Below are 12,365 nucleotides of genomic sequence, written 5' to 3'. Positions count from 1 at the left end.
CTTCCGTAATTTACTTTTACATATAGCTTCTTTAACTTCGTCGAATGTGATTTCACGGCTTAGTTCTTCACTATGTTCATCACACGAGTTCTCGGTGATTTCGGGTAAGGTATCATCATCTGAGGAGTGATATAGATTTTCGAAAAAAAAATGCAAATTGATATGCTATTTTTTCCTGGTCACGAGCTGTTGTATCATTTTCTCGGATTTCGTTACAAATCTTCAGTGGCTGTCTTTTGCGTCGCCTTATCAACTGCCAGAACAGGCGAATACCACAATCAGCCGCCTCGCCGAGTTCTCTGTTTGAGTTCGTTTCATAGTCATTATATGCTTCCTCATGGATCATCCGAAAATGTCTTTTTGCAGCTTCATAATCACGGAAAGTACTATGTTGATTTCCTCTTGGTCTTCCTGCTTGTATCCAAATTTTCCGTTTAGTTCTGGCGATTTTATGAGACATTCGGACGTCCTTGGTCCAGTATGGCTTTAACCCGGGATTATAGTTCGAGCGTGGAATGCAATGTTGAGCTGAATTTTGCAGTATAAGGGTCAATTGCTTACATAGCATTTCGATGTGTGTTGTGACGTCAAAGTGACTTAAATCAGATTGACTTTTGATTTCGGAATCAACTAACAATTGGTACGCTATCAGATTATCAACTGTAGCCTTTGACCAAGCGGGGACGGGATAGCCTTGTTTAAAAGTTTTATATCGTGCAACTTCAAGTTGAAATTGAGCAGTGATCGGATGGTGATCAGATGATATCTCTGTATCTACAGCGTATATAATAAAATGGTAGATAAAACTACACCACACAGGTTTTTACATCATTCTATTTCCACGCAAGGCACCGACGAGTGTTAATTCAGAACTAAGGCAAGGAATAATGAGTCAATCAAAATAATTCATACTTCAAAAAAAATCTGTCTGGTAGAGTTAGGATATTTGATAATTTAGAATATTAAACATAACAGTTTTTATAACATTTTTACCAGTGAAATATCAAAAATTATTCATTCTATAAAAGTGATATTTTTCACTAGTGAAGAATATCATGAAAAATATCACTTTTGCTGATTTGACCAATCAAATTAATGATTAGAAAATACCAAAATAATTGACCAATCAGAAAGCCCGACATATATGTCAGCACCTGGACAGGGGAAACTACTTTTTTTGTTTACAAATTATCGCTGTAGTCCTAGTTAGCATACGGGGTAGGATTTTCGTGTGGCTAATATTTTGATATTTTTCAATCGTGCTGCGCACTCGTGAAAAATATCAAAATATTAGCCCCACTCGTGAAATATATTTGGTATTACTGAAGACACTGTTAGATATCCTCTATATAATGTCTTGTCCTCTATCAGAAATGGGAGTTTGGATATCAACCTTCGTATAAATGCATTTCAAAACAATATATACCAATGTCTCCACCCATCCTCATATAACCCAGTGATGGATGTTGAACCCCCAACATATGCACAAATGCACTTATCTTTCGACATACAAATGTATATATTAACATCGATAGAACGCCCGGGAGACGATTTTAATTACCAATCTTTGGCCACTGATTATAACGCTTTGTGTTTTGAAAAGAAACAAATCGATATTTTGATTTAGCAGTGATGACGTATAGATGCAATAACTAACAGCCTCGGTAAAGTGAAAAAAAACCTTAAGACGGTTTTCATAAATCTCATGTAAAATGAAAACACATAGGACATCCTTAGGACCATGCGTTAGTAGGACATTCATAGTGGTTATAGCCAAGGTCATTATATGGATCGCTAAGGGTCAAAGGTCAAATTATTAATCAATGTCAATCAATATCGTACACATTTTCAGAGACATTTTATATGCATTTTTTCTTAAACAATGAACAGTGTAAAGTTATACGAAAGGTCATTATCTTGTTCAATAAAGGTCATGGGTCAAATTATCAATCAATGTCGATATATAAATATATATGATATTTAAAGTTATGCTAATGGTCATTATCTGGTCACCAGATGTCACGAGTTAAAGTGTTTATGAATGTACATAAGTATTATATACATGTACATTGTATATACACTTCTCATAACAGCCTAATGTGATATCAAAGGTCACTGGCCATTTTATTTTACTAATGTCCTTCAATATCGTTTATACATTGTATTATGTAAGCATATCTTATTGCAACGTCTATGGCAATGTAAATTGGTACCGAGATACAATACTTTCATGTGGTTCACTATTCAACGGGGTCCATTTTCAACCGGTATGTAAAGTAAATTTAATACTTGGTTTCGTTTTCCACGGAACCCCGGTTGAAATGGATCCATTTTTCACGGGGGTCCATTTTAAACGTAATTACACCGGTCCTGGCTCCAATTCCACCAACGTCCCCACACTGGAGGGAATTCCATTATTCTATTGAAATTGTACACTATGAAAATATAACAGAATTGAAGGAAAGTTCCTTAATTATGATTTTTCTTTTTAAAATCAAATGATAATCTCCTTGATTTAAAAGAATTTAATGAATCTGGGGTTCTTCACATTTCCTGGATGCCAAACTCCTCTTCTTTTGATTTCATTTGTTTCATATATTGCTACATACTTCTTACAGTGACAATATGTGCGTCTGAAAAGGACCTGCGCCACAGCATTTCTGAAAATCCTACTAGGCTTTGATGCGTTCAAGGGGAGATAACTCTTACTCAACGTCAAATAACAATGGTCAGCTGACTGTGACATAAAAATCATGTGACTTCAACCACTTTCAAGATGGCGATCACTAGAGGGTTAGGACGTGTTGTCTCTGTGTTGGTATCCATAGCATTTGTTGTTTTAACTAATGGTTACACACCAAAACGACAGGTAAGCTAAGATAGTATGTTATTATGTTATTTAGATAAAATGTAAGGACAGTCAAACGTTAGTAGGGTTACAACGAATACAATATCAATCGATCAGTTTCTACGAACATCATTTTTGTATTCTACATTGTATATTTGTTTGTTGTTTTAATATCGAAATTATGCGGTCTAAAATCAGATGAAATATACATTATGTACACCAGATAGATAACTGTTTCAGTGCATCGAAGTACGAAATCTGGACAAGGCATCGGGTACACTTCATTGTTCTTTATGTCGGATCACATTTGACAGTGTTTGAGTCTTTTGTGTTGACGCCGACAAGCCCCCGTCATACGTTTCTCGCCATGTAATCCTCTATTGGAGAACATGGGCCACATTTATAATTACTTGTTCTAACAATAAAATTTAAGTCAACTTAAATTATCGTATAAGTCTAACACATGTGTTTAACACACCACCTAGAAATTTAGGTTACTATATTTTCAACTGTCTACACTACCTAGAAATTTTGGTTATTGTTTTCAACTGTCTACATGTATACATGTATATAGACTGGTGTATGAGTGGCCCGGGAGTGTCCAGGGACATTTTGCATGCCCAGGAATTCGTTAATTAATATTTTTGATATTGTTTTCTGTGATATACTTATGACACCATTATCTAACTCCATGCAAAATTTCACTTCGTCACTCCCTGCATGGTCACTCTTTAGGTGCACCCTAATAGACACAGTTAATAGATCTAAGCCTCAGCATGGGAATAACAAATTTACACATAAATTCTGCATATGCCATTACAGTAGGTATGTAATTTGTCATCAATCTTGATGATTTATTATCACTATAGGCCTGAAAATACAGATACAAACTTGATTTTTATATGAAAAAAAGGGTAACATCAAATAAGGTACTATACTTATAATTAGAGTTCTGATAGAAAATGAAACTGTGACAGCAGATTTAAAGTCCATATCATAGTATGTAAAATAACAATTAAAAACACAATGTACAAATGTATGAACCATGGGTTGGGAATTAGTTCCAAGTCACTGTGATATGGACAGAGTTGGGATCTGTATGGATTACTAAGCTAAAAAGTGGTTCACAAGTAAGCCCTCCCCAAACTTTAATACTAAACTTATATACTAGGGAGGGGAGTTATTTCAGGATAAATACATGTATATCTCATCTGACTTGTGTCCGTGTCAATATGTTAATATGTTAATTTCTGGAGTCAAATGAAATTTTGTAGCTGATATAAGAAATTCACTGTTACAGTTAAACACATACCTGAACCCAGACTGTACTGATGAGTGCGGAGGGGGACTGGCCTATGTAAAGGCAAGGGGTGATGAAGACACCTTACACTTTGTGTTCACCACTGTGGGAACTCCCACCGCACTGGTGATCCGGACCAACACACTAACAGATAGAGAACATGACAAGCTGAGTTTCAACTGGGACAAACTGCGTTCAAATGACACAGCCGGAGCTATTTTCGCCAAAAATCCTCTCACTAAAGTTCTCTATTCTTATGGCATCATATTCACAAGGGTAGGTAAAACATGTAAAAACTTAATTATTTATGTTTATGAACAGCTGGTCCTTTATATTTACAAATTCATACATGCCAACTTTTTGGAATATCCTTGAGAGGAATTGGACATGTTCAAATATATGTAATTGTTTGGATGAATTAGTTCTTCTATGCTACCTACTTTTAGCTGCTCTTTTTGTGGACTAATTGGAATTTCAAAATTGTTTTCAATAAATTTAATGAAGTTTACAGCTACTAGATACACAAGAAACCCTTCCATAAAATTAAATGATCTAGGCTGTTCACAGGGCAATCAACTCCACAAACAATATTTTCAGAAACAGTTACTGTAATAGTTTAATTGATTAATGCTTTCACTGTGTAATAGAAATATACTATAAACAATTACTGATCATATATTCATGTGTCTCCATTCTATGGTACATATAGTTTCTTTCTGAAATAAAAATTGTGCTTTATTTTAATATAATTTTTTGGTTATAATTTTTCTGACGTCCTTGCATGACCACGGATGATAATAGGAGATTAAACTCTACAAAACCAAACAGTAATCTGTCATTTAAGATTATTCAGATTAATGGAAAAATAATTGACAGACCTACTTTTGCTGTCTTTACCAGTTATTTCAGTACAATGACACTTCAGACGATGCAGACCTCTCCCACTACAGCACATCTGGCCCTGAGCTGACGGTGTACGATTTCCTAGCTGATGACACAGAGTGGGAGAATCTGATGGACACTTCATCAGATGAACTTATAGTATTAAAGATCCACCAGACGGATCCCACTAAATCAACTGTCATTGTTAACGGCTCCCTAACAATACAGGTACGTATGTTTATCCGTCCCATAATCCCCTATACAGTTCTGTCTAATACCAGAACTTTCATCTTTAAAGTCCATAGACTCTGCTTTTATTATATCGTAGCTGCATCCTTGAATAGATGATGAATAAAAGTGCTTGTAGTATGTCATGTTTGAATATTATTGGGTTTAGCTCATTAGCAGCTATACCAAGGTGTTACATTTAATCAATAAAAAAAAAATGGCCAAAATTATGTTTTTGCTGGTATAAAATATTTTTGTCTTGAATTATTAAAGAAATAATAGGTATGAATGAGAAGACTCCTAAACATTTTCTTCCTTAGTCAGCACATCACCTTGCTCTGATATCATCACAACCATAATTTACAGGTTCCCAACCTCTCAATTCCAGCTGATGAGTTCTTGTTTATTTTAGATTTTCTCCATGCCATCATGAAAACAATGAACTGAAGTCTGATGTAGCTTTGCTATAGAATGTTAATGATCCATTTCATTTCATTTTTCGTAATACCTCTTTTGAAAGGTCATATTTATGCTCCCTTGGAAATGTATTGACTAGTGTAGCAGCAGGGGAAATGTCTTGCCTAAATATATAGAATACTTATATTACATGTACATCAGAATGTTTGTACCGGGGCTGATTGATAAGTTGTGAGCCTCGTATTGAAGGAGGTACTCGAGGATGTTCTCTTTAAGTAATGCTATTCTCTGACTATATAGGGCCGTGTACCCAAGGACTGGTCTCATTTGGTTAGTTTATATCGCTCCATCAGATTTTCATCTATTTCCAAAACTGACACCCTAACCATAACTGTAACATGCAATGGATGACTCTCTGAACCGCCAAGAAAAGGAATCTATAAAAGTGTATACTTTTTAGATACTGAAGGGGATTATGTTGAAAAATAATACAATAATGTCCGGCAAAATTCAAATCCTTTAATGTGAGGCTCACAACTTATCAATCAGCCCTCTTAGAACTCATACATATATTGTCTTTCTTATCACAGGGGCTTGGTACAACTTCCTAGCCTATGCTCCATATTATGAATTACATGATTGATTACATATGTTAAATAGACAGAAGGGTATTCATGCCTGTGTGTTTTTGCCTGTAAATAACTATATATAGCTATCAATGACATTCTGAAGATATAAATAATAAAAATTTCTGCTTTAAAGTTCCACCTGTTTGACCACGGTGATAGATCAGATGACCTCCCTCATCTGGAATACAATGAGGATATCACACACTTTGACTTCATTCTCCACGATATTGACACAGGAAATATGTCTAATGCCCGCTACGGTGTGGAGACAATCTTCTTTAGTATGGACACAGACAAAGGTGATATGGCTATAGAGGATGTCAAGTCTATTGATGACGAGTACTCGCCGGGTGTATTTTCTGTAAGTGGATGGAGCCTTTTTGTCTCATTTTGGGAAGAAAATTGGTGAATTGGGAAAGATTTTTACAGGAGTAAACTGCCAATTTTGGGAATTTGAATTTAAAATGAAATAATTCCAATTGGGAATGGGGCCAATCAACGGAACCAAAAAGAAAAAGCCCTGCAACAGTATATGATTATAAATAAATTAAATTTAAACATTTTCTAATGCGTTCAAGGTGTAACACTACATTCAATTAGTGAATGAAACTACCTGTAGTTTGCAGGAGTAATACCAAGATATACCTTTATCGTTGTGTCATTATCTTATGACATTGATGTGTTTTTGTGTTTTATTCTATTTGTAACTTTGCATATTGGTACTGTACTAACATAAAAACATACAGTATTATAGTATTACGTGTGCCTTATATATACCTGTCTAAAACCTGTTCTGTAGAGTTCAGAGATCAGGCTGTTTTTACGATGACAGGGGTCAATGCACTTCCTTGCTTTTTGGGATAGTGCCATTCCATACTGAACTTTGACATGGTCAGACATGAATATATATTTCTGTTGTATTATATTATTCAGCGCACCTTACATCATTTAAATGATCTATTATGAAAGTTCCAATTTACATTAATGTAAGAGTTGTCTCTCTGAGTGTCAGACCCTCCCCTTCATCTGTGAAGAAGATTATTTATGGACGATAAATAAACATTGGAATTGGAAATAACTGTAAGAGTGTTTCATACAGCGATCCAGAGTAGATCCTGCTACATCATCCATAAACTTGTTTAAAAGTTACCTTAAAGCTTCCTGTGGTTTTTGGTGTTTGTAATAATAGATATCAGGAGAGTTCTCAATTATCTTAAAAAATAAGTTCAGTAAACATGTTCCAATTAACATATAACCATCAGGAAGTCAGTTTTTGACCCTGTTCTGAATATCGGTAGTGTTTTTCAAAATAATGAGTTGCATATTTCTACTCTTGTTAATGACTGAGGCATTTAATTGTGTAAAATAAACATAGGATAATGATCTGACAATATCCAGCTTACTAATATTTTGGTGAAATGTAATGTCTGTCTTAGATTACCAATCTGAACAACAAGTGGCTTTGAAAAGCATATACCATACACAAAATGGTGTATTTGATTTTTATGTTCAACTGTAATAATAGATTGTAATGTTCTTGTTGAATTTTATTTTTCAATTGAAATGGGATGAACTTTGAATTATGTATTTACATATCAATATTTCAATATAATAATATGTATTTTAATTTTAATATTTTAAATTAATTTTTATCAGTACAATGTAGTTATGAATATTTTTTAATCTGGTCTAGATGAATTTTATTTATGTAAATACTTGAATATTGGTTTCAGATAAACAACTTGGTAAGTCGACCAGCAGAAAAAGCAAACGGTGGATTCCTACAATGGAAGCCAATCTGTTATATGAAGGCGACCAGGTCTCGCGCCGCAGGAACTGCTGTGAAGAAGTATGGTCCACAAACTCTGACAGTGGCAGAAAAAATGTCCACAAATTTTATCAACAACAGTATAGCTTATGCTTTTTATAAAGCAGATAAAATTGGTGATGTTAAAATGACATATTCCAATTTCTCTTTTGGGCTTTCTAAGGATGGATTCTTCACCAAGAATAACTACACAGCATGGTAAGTACTGAACTATTCTTTTTCCCCACTACTTTCATAGTAATAAAGAGTGTCCTCCAAAGATAACGACAGTTATAGCCATTTCACTGTTTTTAGACCACCAAAAGAGACCTAGAAATTCCACTATGCTCTACAGGGACATCAACTTGGATGATAATAGAATAGTCCTGTTAGGTGTATTTGACATTATACTATAGTGAGATAGCACAATGAACTTGGCATATGATAATTTAGTGCTGTCACAGAGGCAAACAAGAACATATCACAGCCTGCCAAAACAATCACTCGCCCTACACGTGTAGCTCACAAACAAGGGAGGTAATCAGAACACTCTTAAAACCCACACACTCTCACCTTACACATACACTCTAATTGAAATATACACTGTAGACACTCATTCTCACTATGTTACAAGAACATCTAGTGACATCTCATAAGGGGTCACGTCAGGATGACCTCTTAGATTAACCAATCAAATTACTACAGACAGAATCTTGAAGTGAAGTTTGTATGTGAAAAATAGCATGACTAGAGTGCATAGCTTGCATAATCTGTCAATCTGTTTTGAAGTCATTTCATCCAACGAAGCATTTAGCTATATATAATGTTGTACCGAAATGGTTAGCTTCAGATGTATGATGTGACGAATGGGTGAGATCGATGACATCAAAAAATTGACAATTCCACCTGAAAGTGAAATAATGAGATAACAAAGGTCACCAGAACGTGACCCCTTATGTGATGTCGTTAGATGTTCATGTAACATAATGAGGATGAGTATCTATATTTCAATTAGATTGCTTACACATGTACACGTAGCTTAAAACAAGGGAAGTAATCAGAACATAACACAGCCTTCCAAAACCCACACACTCTCACCTTACACATACATGTACAGCTAACAAACAAGGGAGGTAATCCTTAAATGGTCATGGCTTTTTATAGAACATTAAACATTATAAAACCAGAACCAATCAATGTTTAAAATATTTCATTTGTGAATCCAAGTTGATGTTATAACAGAACCAGTATCAATCACTTGCAAGATGTCTCATCTTATTACTAACAGTTTGAAGTTGAAAAATTAGGAATGATAAAAGAATGGTCAACCATTATTGTATTAAAAACAATTCTCTGGCTAAAAGTAGAAAACATTTTCTGGTCCTTAATCATTGTTTAAGTGTAGATCTATATGTGTCAAATATTTTTGGCCGAAATTGATGTGATTCTGATGAGAGGTCATACAAGCAAATTTTTTTTTTCTGGTTTGACTATAACGTAGAATGTATAACATCTGATTCTGAGTAAATGTCAGTATATATCAGATGACATTCCGCATACTTTCGGTTACAATGTATATCCTGAGATTCTGATGTTTCATCAACTGGTCTGTTTTAAATGATAATTTTTTTTGTATTTTAGGACGGGATCACTAGGCTATGGGGTTCCTCCGGCAGACAAAATATCCACACTTGTGATCGGGGTGATATCTGCAGGTCTTGGTCTTCCTATTGTCCTCATGGTCTTTGGTGGTGTTTTTGTGTGTGTGAAGAAAAGGTTTCGTAAATCCACTTCCCCAAGCTTCTCGGAGAACAGGATCAACTAAGAAAGCTGGTATATGACGTAGTAGTGAGTGATCTTTGATATCTATAGTAAATGACTGTGTCAAATACCACATCTGATAGAGTGAGAGATATCTTGTGTATAATGAGTATGTGCGAGACTGCGAATGTCTGGAAGAAAACAAAAGTTTAAATGAAAAATGTATAGGCAATGTTATTAAGGGCTATTCAAGTAAAAAGTATGTATCACATAGGAGGACTCCGGAAATAAAGATGTTCTTTGCATGGAGGTCGCAGGAGAAAATATGTTTATTTATATAGAACTGTTTAAAAGAAATCATTTTTTTAATTCCTTCCTGTTGACAAACCTAACATGTCCTAGATGTATTACTGGAATAGCCCTAATGTTCATTCCAGTGCCAAATAAATATTTTTTTAGACATAACAATGAGATTGTTTACAAACTACATACATGGATTTGCCTATTGTATTTAGATGGTAGTGTCCTGTATCTATCTGACAATAAGAATGTGCCATGAGCTGATATCAGAATACATTGTATATATTGTAAATGAATTATGTTTGTCAATTGATTTCAAATACTCACTGTTTCATCCATTGATTGTGTTCTTGTACATTCATGATAATTTAATATTAATGATTGCTCCCATAAGTTTAATGAATTGTGTTCTGTGAAAAAATGAAAATGGAAAGAAGCGAGTATATTTTTATTAAATGTATGTTTGAATTATACAGCATGGTGAGCAAGAGAGTTGTGCATTTGAAAATGTAAAAACTTTTTTTTTAATGTTGCAGACCATAGTAGCTGGGCCTGGCCATTTGTGATATTTCTCTACCATAATCAACCCCTTTGTTAAGGGTTGTATCAAAATTTTAAAGTAATATCTTTACTAAAATTTGTAAAGTCGTTTTGAAGTGAACAGTGTATGTCTTAACATTTTTCAAGATATAAAACTTGTATTTGATCAGAGATTGAATTTTGGCCAGCCTCAAATCTTTACAAGTAGTCAAATTTTCCAACCTCCAATTCATGAGAACTTTGCAAAAAAAAAAACGAATGTTGTACCTATGTTGAATTATCAGTTTTTCTATTAACATGAAATTGTTGTTTGATTTTAGACAAGTGTTCGAAAAAAATTTTCCTGGATATGTTTTTCACAGATTTTGTATATATAATGAAAAATACCTTTAAACACAGTTTTCACTTCTTTATAATTACCATCGCAACTATGATGTAGCTTATAAATACCTTAATAAGCATGACCAGTTATTCTGGAACATTTAAATCTATAAGACATACTATGGCCACTTATTTTATCAAAAACCGACCAAGCTACTGTACCCTGCTACCTTACAAATTGATATATTTTTGTAGATAAACAGTATGTGATATGAGCAATAGATCACCAATTTATTTCTTGCTTGTAGAAATATGTACCGAAAGACTGTGATATGATGTACATGTATGTAAAAATAGTTAATATGTGTTTATAATAATAATATAACTGAACATTTGTCAAGACAGAGAAAATAAAAGTTTAATTTCATAATTTACGTCATTATTTAAAATTTCAAGTTTTTATATATATTGTCTACACGATAGAGCAACTATGCATATGTTGTATTAAGGCATTATTTTCTCACCTGAAGGTTCATTTTAATTTTTCTTTATTAAAGTTTGAAACTTTGAAACTATTTGATATCCCTAAGAAAGTCCTTACAGTTGGCAAGTGTGACAAAAACTGTATCTAACTGGTGGAAATAATAAACAAATTTCAGTTACATTAATCTTTGGTTTGATGTTTATTCTTGAAGGCTAGTTAGGTTTGATACTGTATTTGACTGTACAGATCAAATCAGAGTTGCTCAATTTATTCTTGGCTACCCACTAAGCTTGCGCTGGTGTGTTGCCCAGCATAGAGTCCCCATCGTTACTAAAGATCAAGTGTATAGCTGGTTAAGTATAGCTAGCATGGGTATTGTTAATCCCGTTAATCTGATGTACCCAACTACACGTAGTTATCACCGGGTAGTATCCATTTAAAATGAATTGACTAGGGTCTTGTGATTGATACGTACAGATATTTGGCAATACATGTGCCACTATTTTGAAATCACATCAGAACCCATGGTTATGACAAGTCCATAAATGTTTTGCAGTGTTATATTCATACACATATTTTTCAATTGAAAGTCAATTTTAATTGTTAACTTTCATTTCACCTTCATACAAAAAACATATTGAAACCCTAACATTTGCGCAATTATGATATTTGGTATATTTGATATCAATAGCACTAAAAAGCCGGTCTGAATGATGCTACACCACATGAATAGGATCATTAGAATTATAAGAAGGTACTTGAGTGTTCAGTAAGATTACTAGTAAGAATTTTTTGTAGGACGATTTTACTCAGTAAGCTATATCGGTTATACAAAAGACCTGACAACT

General features: G+C 34.0%; 1 protein-coding gene across 1 annotated transcript; it reads left to right on the top strand.

Annotated features, from left to right (window-relative positions):
• Positions 1–2,770: 2,770 nt before the first annotated feature.
• LOC117334491 (glycosylated lysosomal membrane protein B-like) lies at positions 2,771–11,701 on the top strand. The gene is made up of 6 exons (XM_033894148.1): positions 2,771–2,869; positions 4,149–4,424; positions 5,049–5,258; positions 6,438–6,665; positions 8,038–8,330; positions 9,753–11,701. Exons 1-6 carry the CDS (start codon positions 2,777–2,779, stop codon positions 9,934–9,936), a joined length of 1,284 nt encoding a protein of 427 aa, XP_033750039.1. The 5' UTR covers positions 2,771–2,776; the 3' UTR covers positions 9,937–11,701.
• The last annotated feature ends 664 nt before the right edge of the window (positions 11,702–12,365 follow it).

The sequence above is a fragment of the Pecten maximus genome, chromosome 9 (assembly GCF_902652985.1).
Source record: "Pecten maximus chromosome 9, xPecMax1.1, whole genome shotgun sequence".
Taxonomy (NCBI): Eukaryota; Metazoa; Mollusca; class Bivalvia; order Pectinida; family Pectinidae; genus Pecten; species Pecten maximus.
The sequence above is the reverse complement of the archived record's forward strand: the minus strand, read 5'-3'. Positions and strand labels throughout refer to the sequence as shown.

Bases quoted from the DNA above. Each gene is read 5' to 3' on its own strand.
- LOC117334491 (XM_033894148.1), top strand. From the start codon at position 2,777: ATGGCGATCACTAGAGGGTTAGGACGTGTTGTCTCTGTGTTGGTATCC. The intron at 4,425-5,048 runs GTAGGTAAAACA...TGTCTTTACCAG, and splicing joins ATGGCATCATATTCACAAGG to TTATTTCAGTACAATGACAC. The intron at 5,259-6,437 runs GTACGTATGTTT...TCTGCTTTAAAG, and splicing joins ACGGCTCCCTAACAATACAG to TTCCACCTGTTTGACCACGG.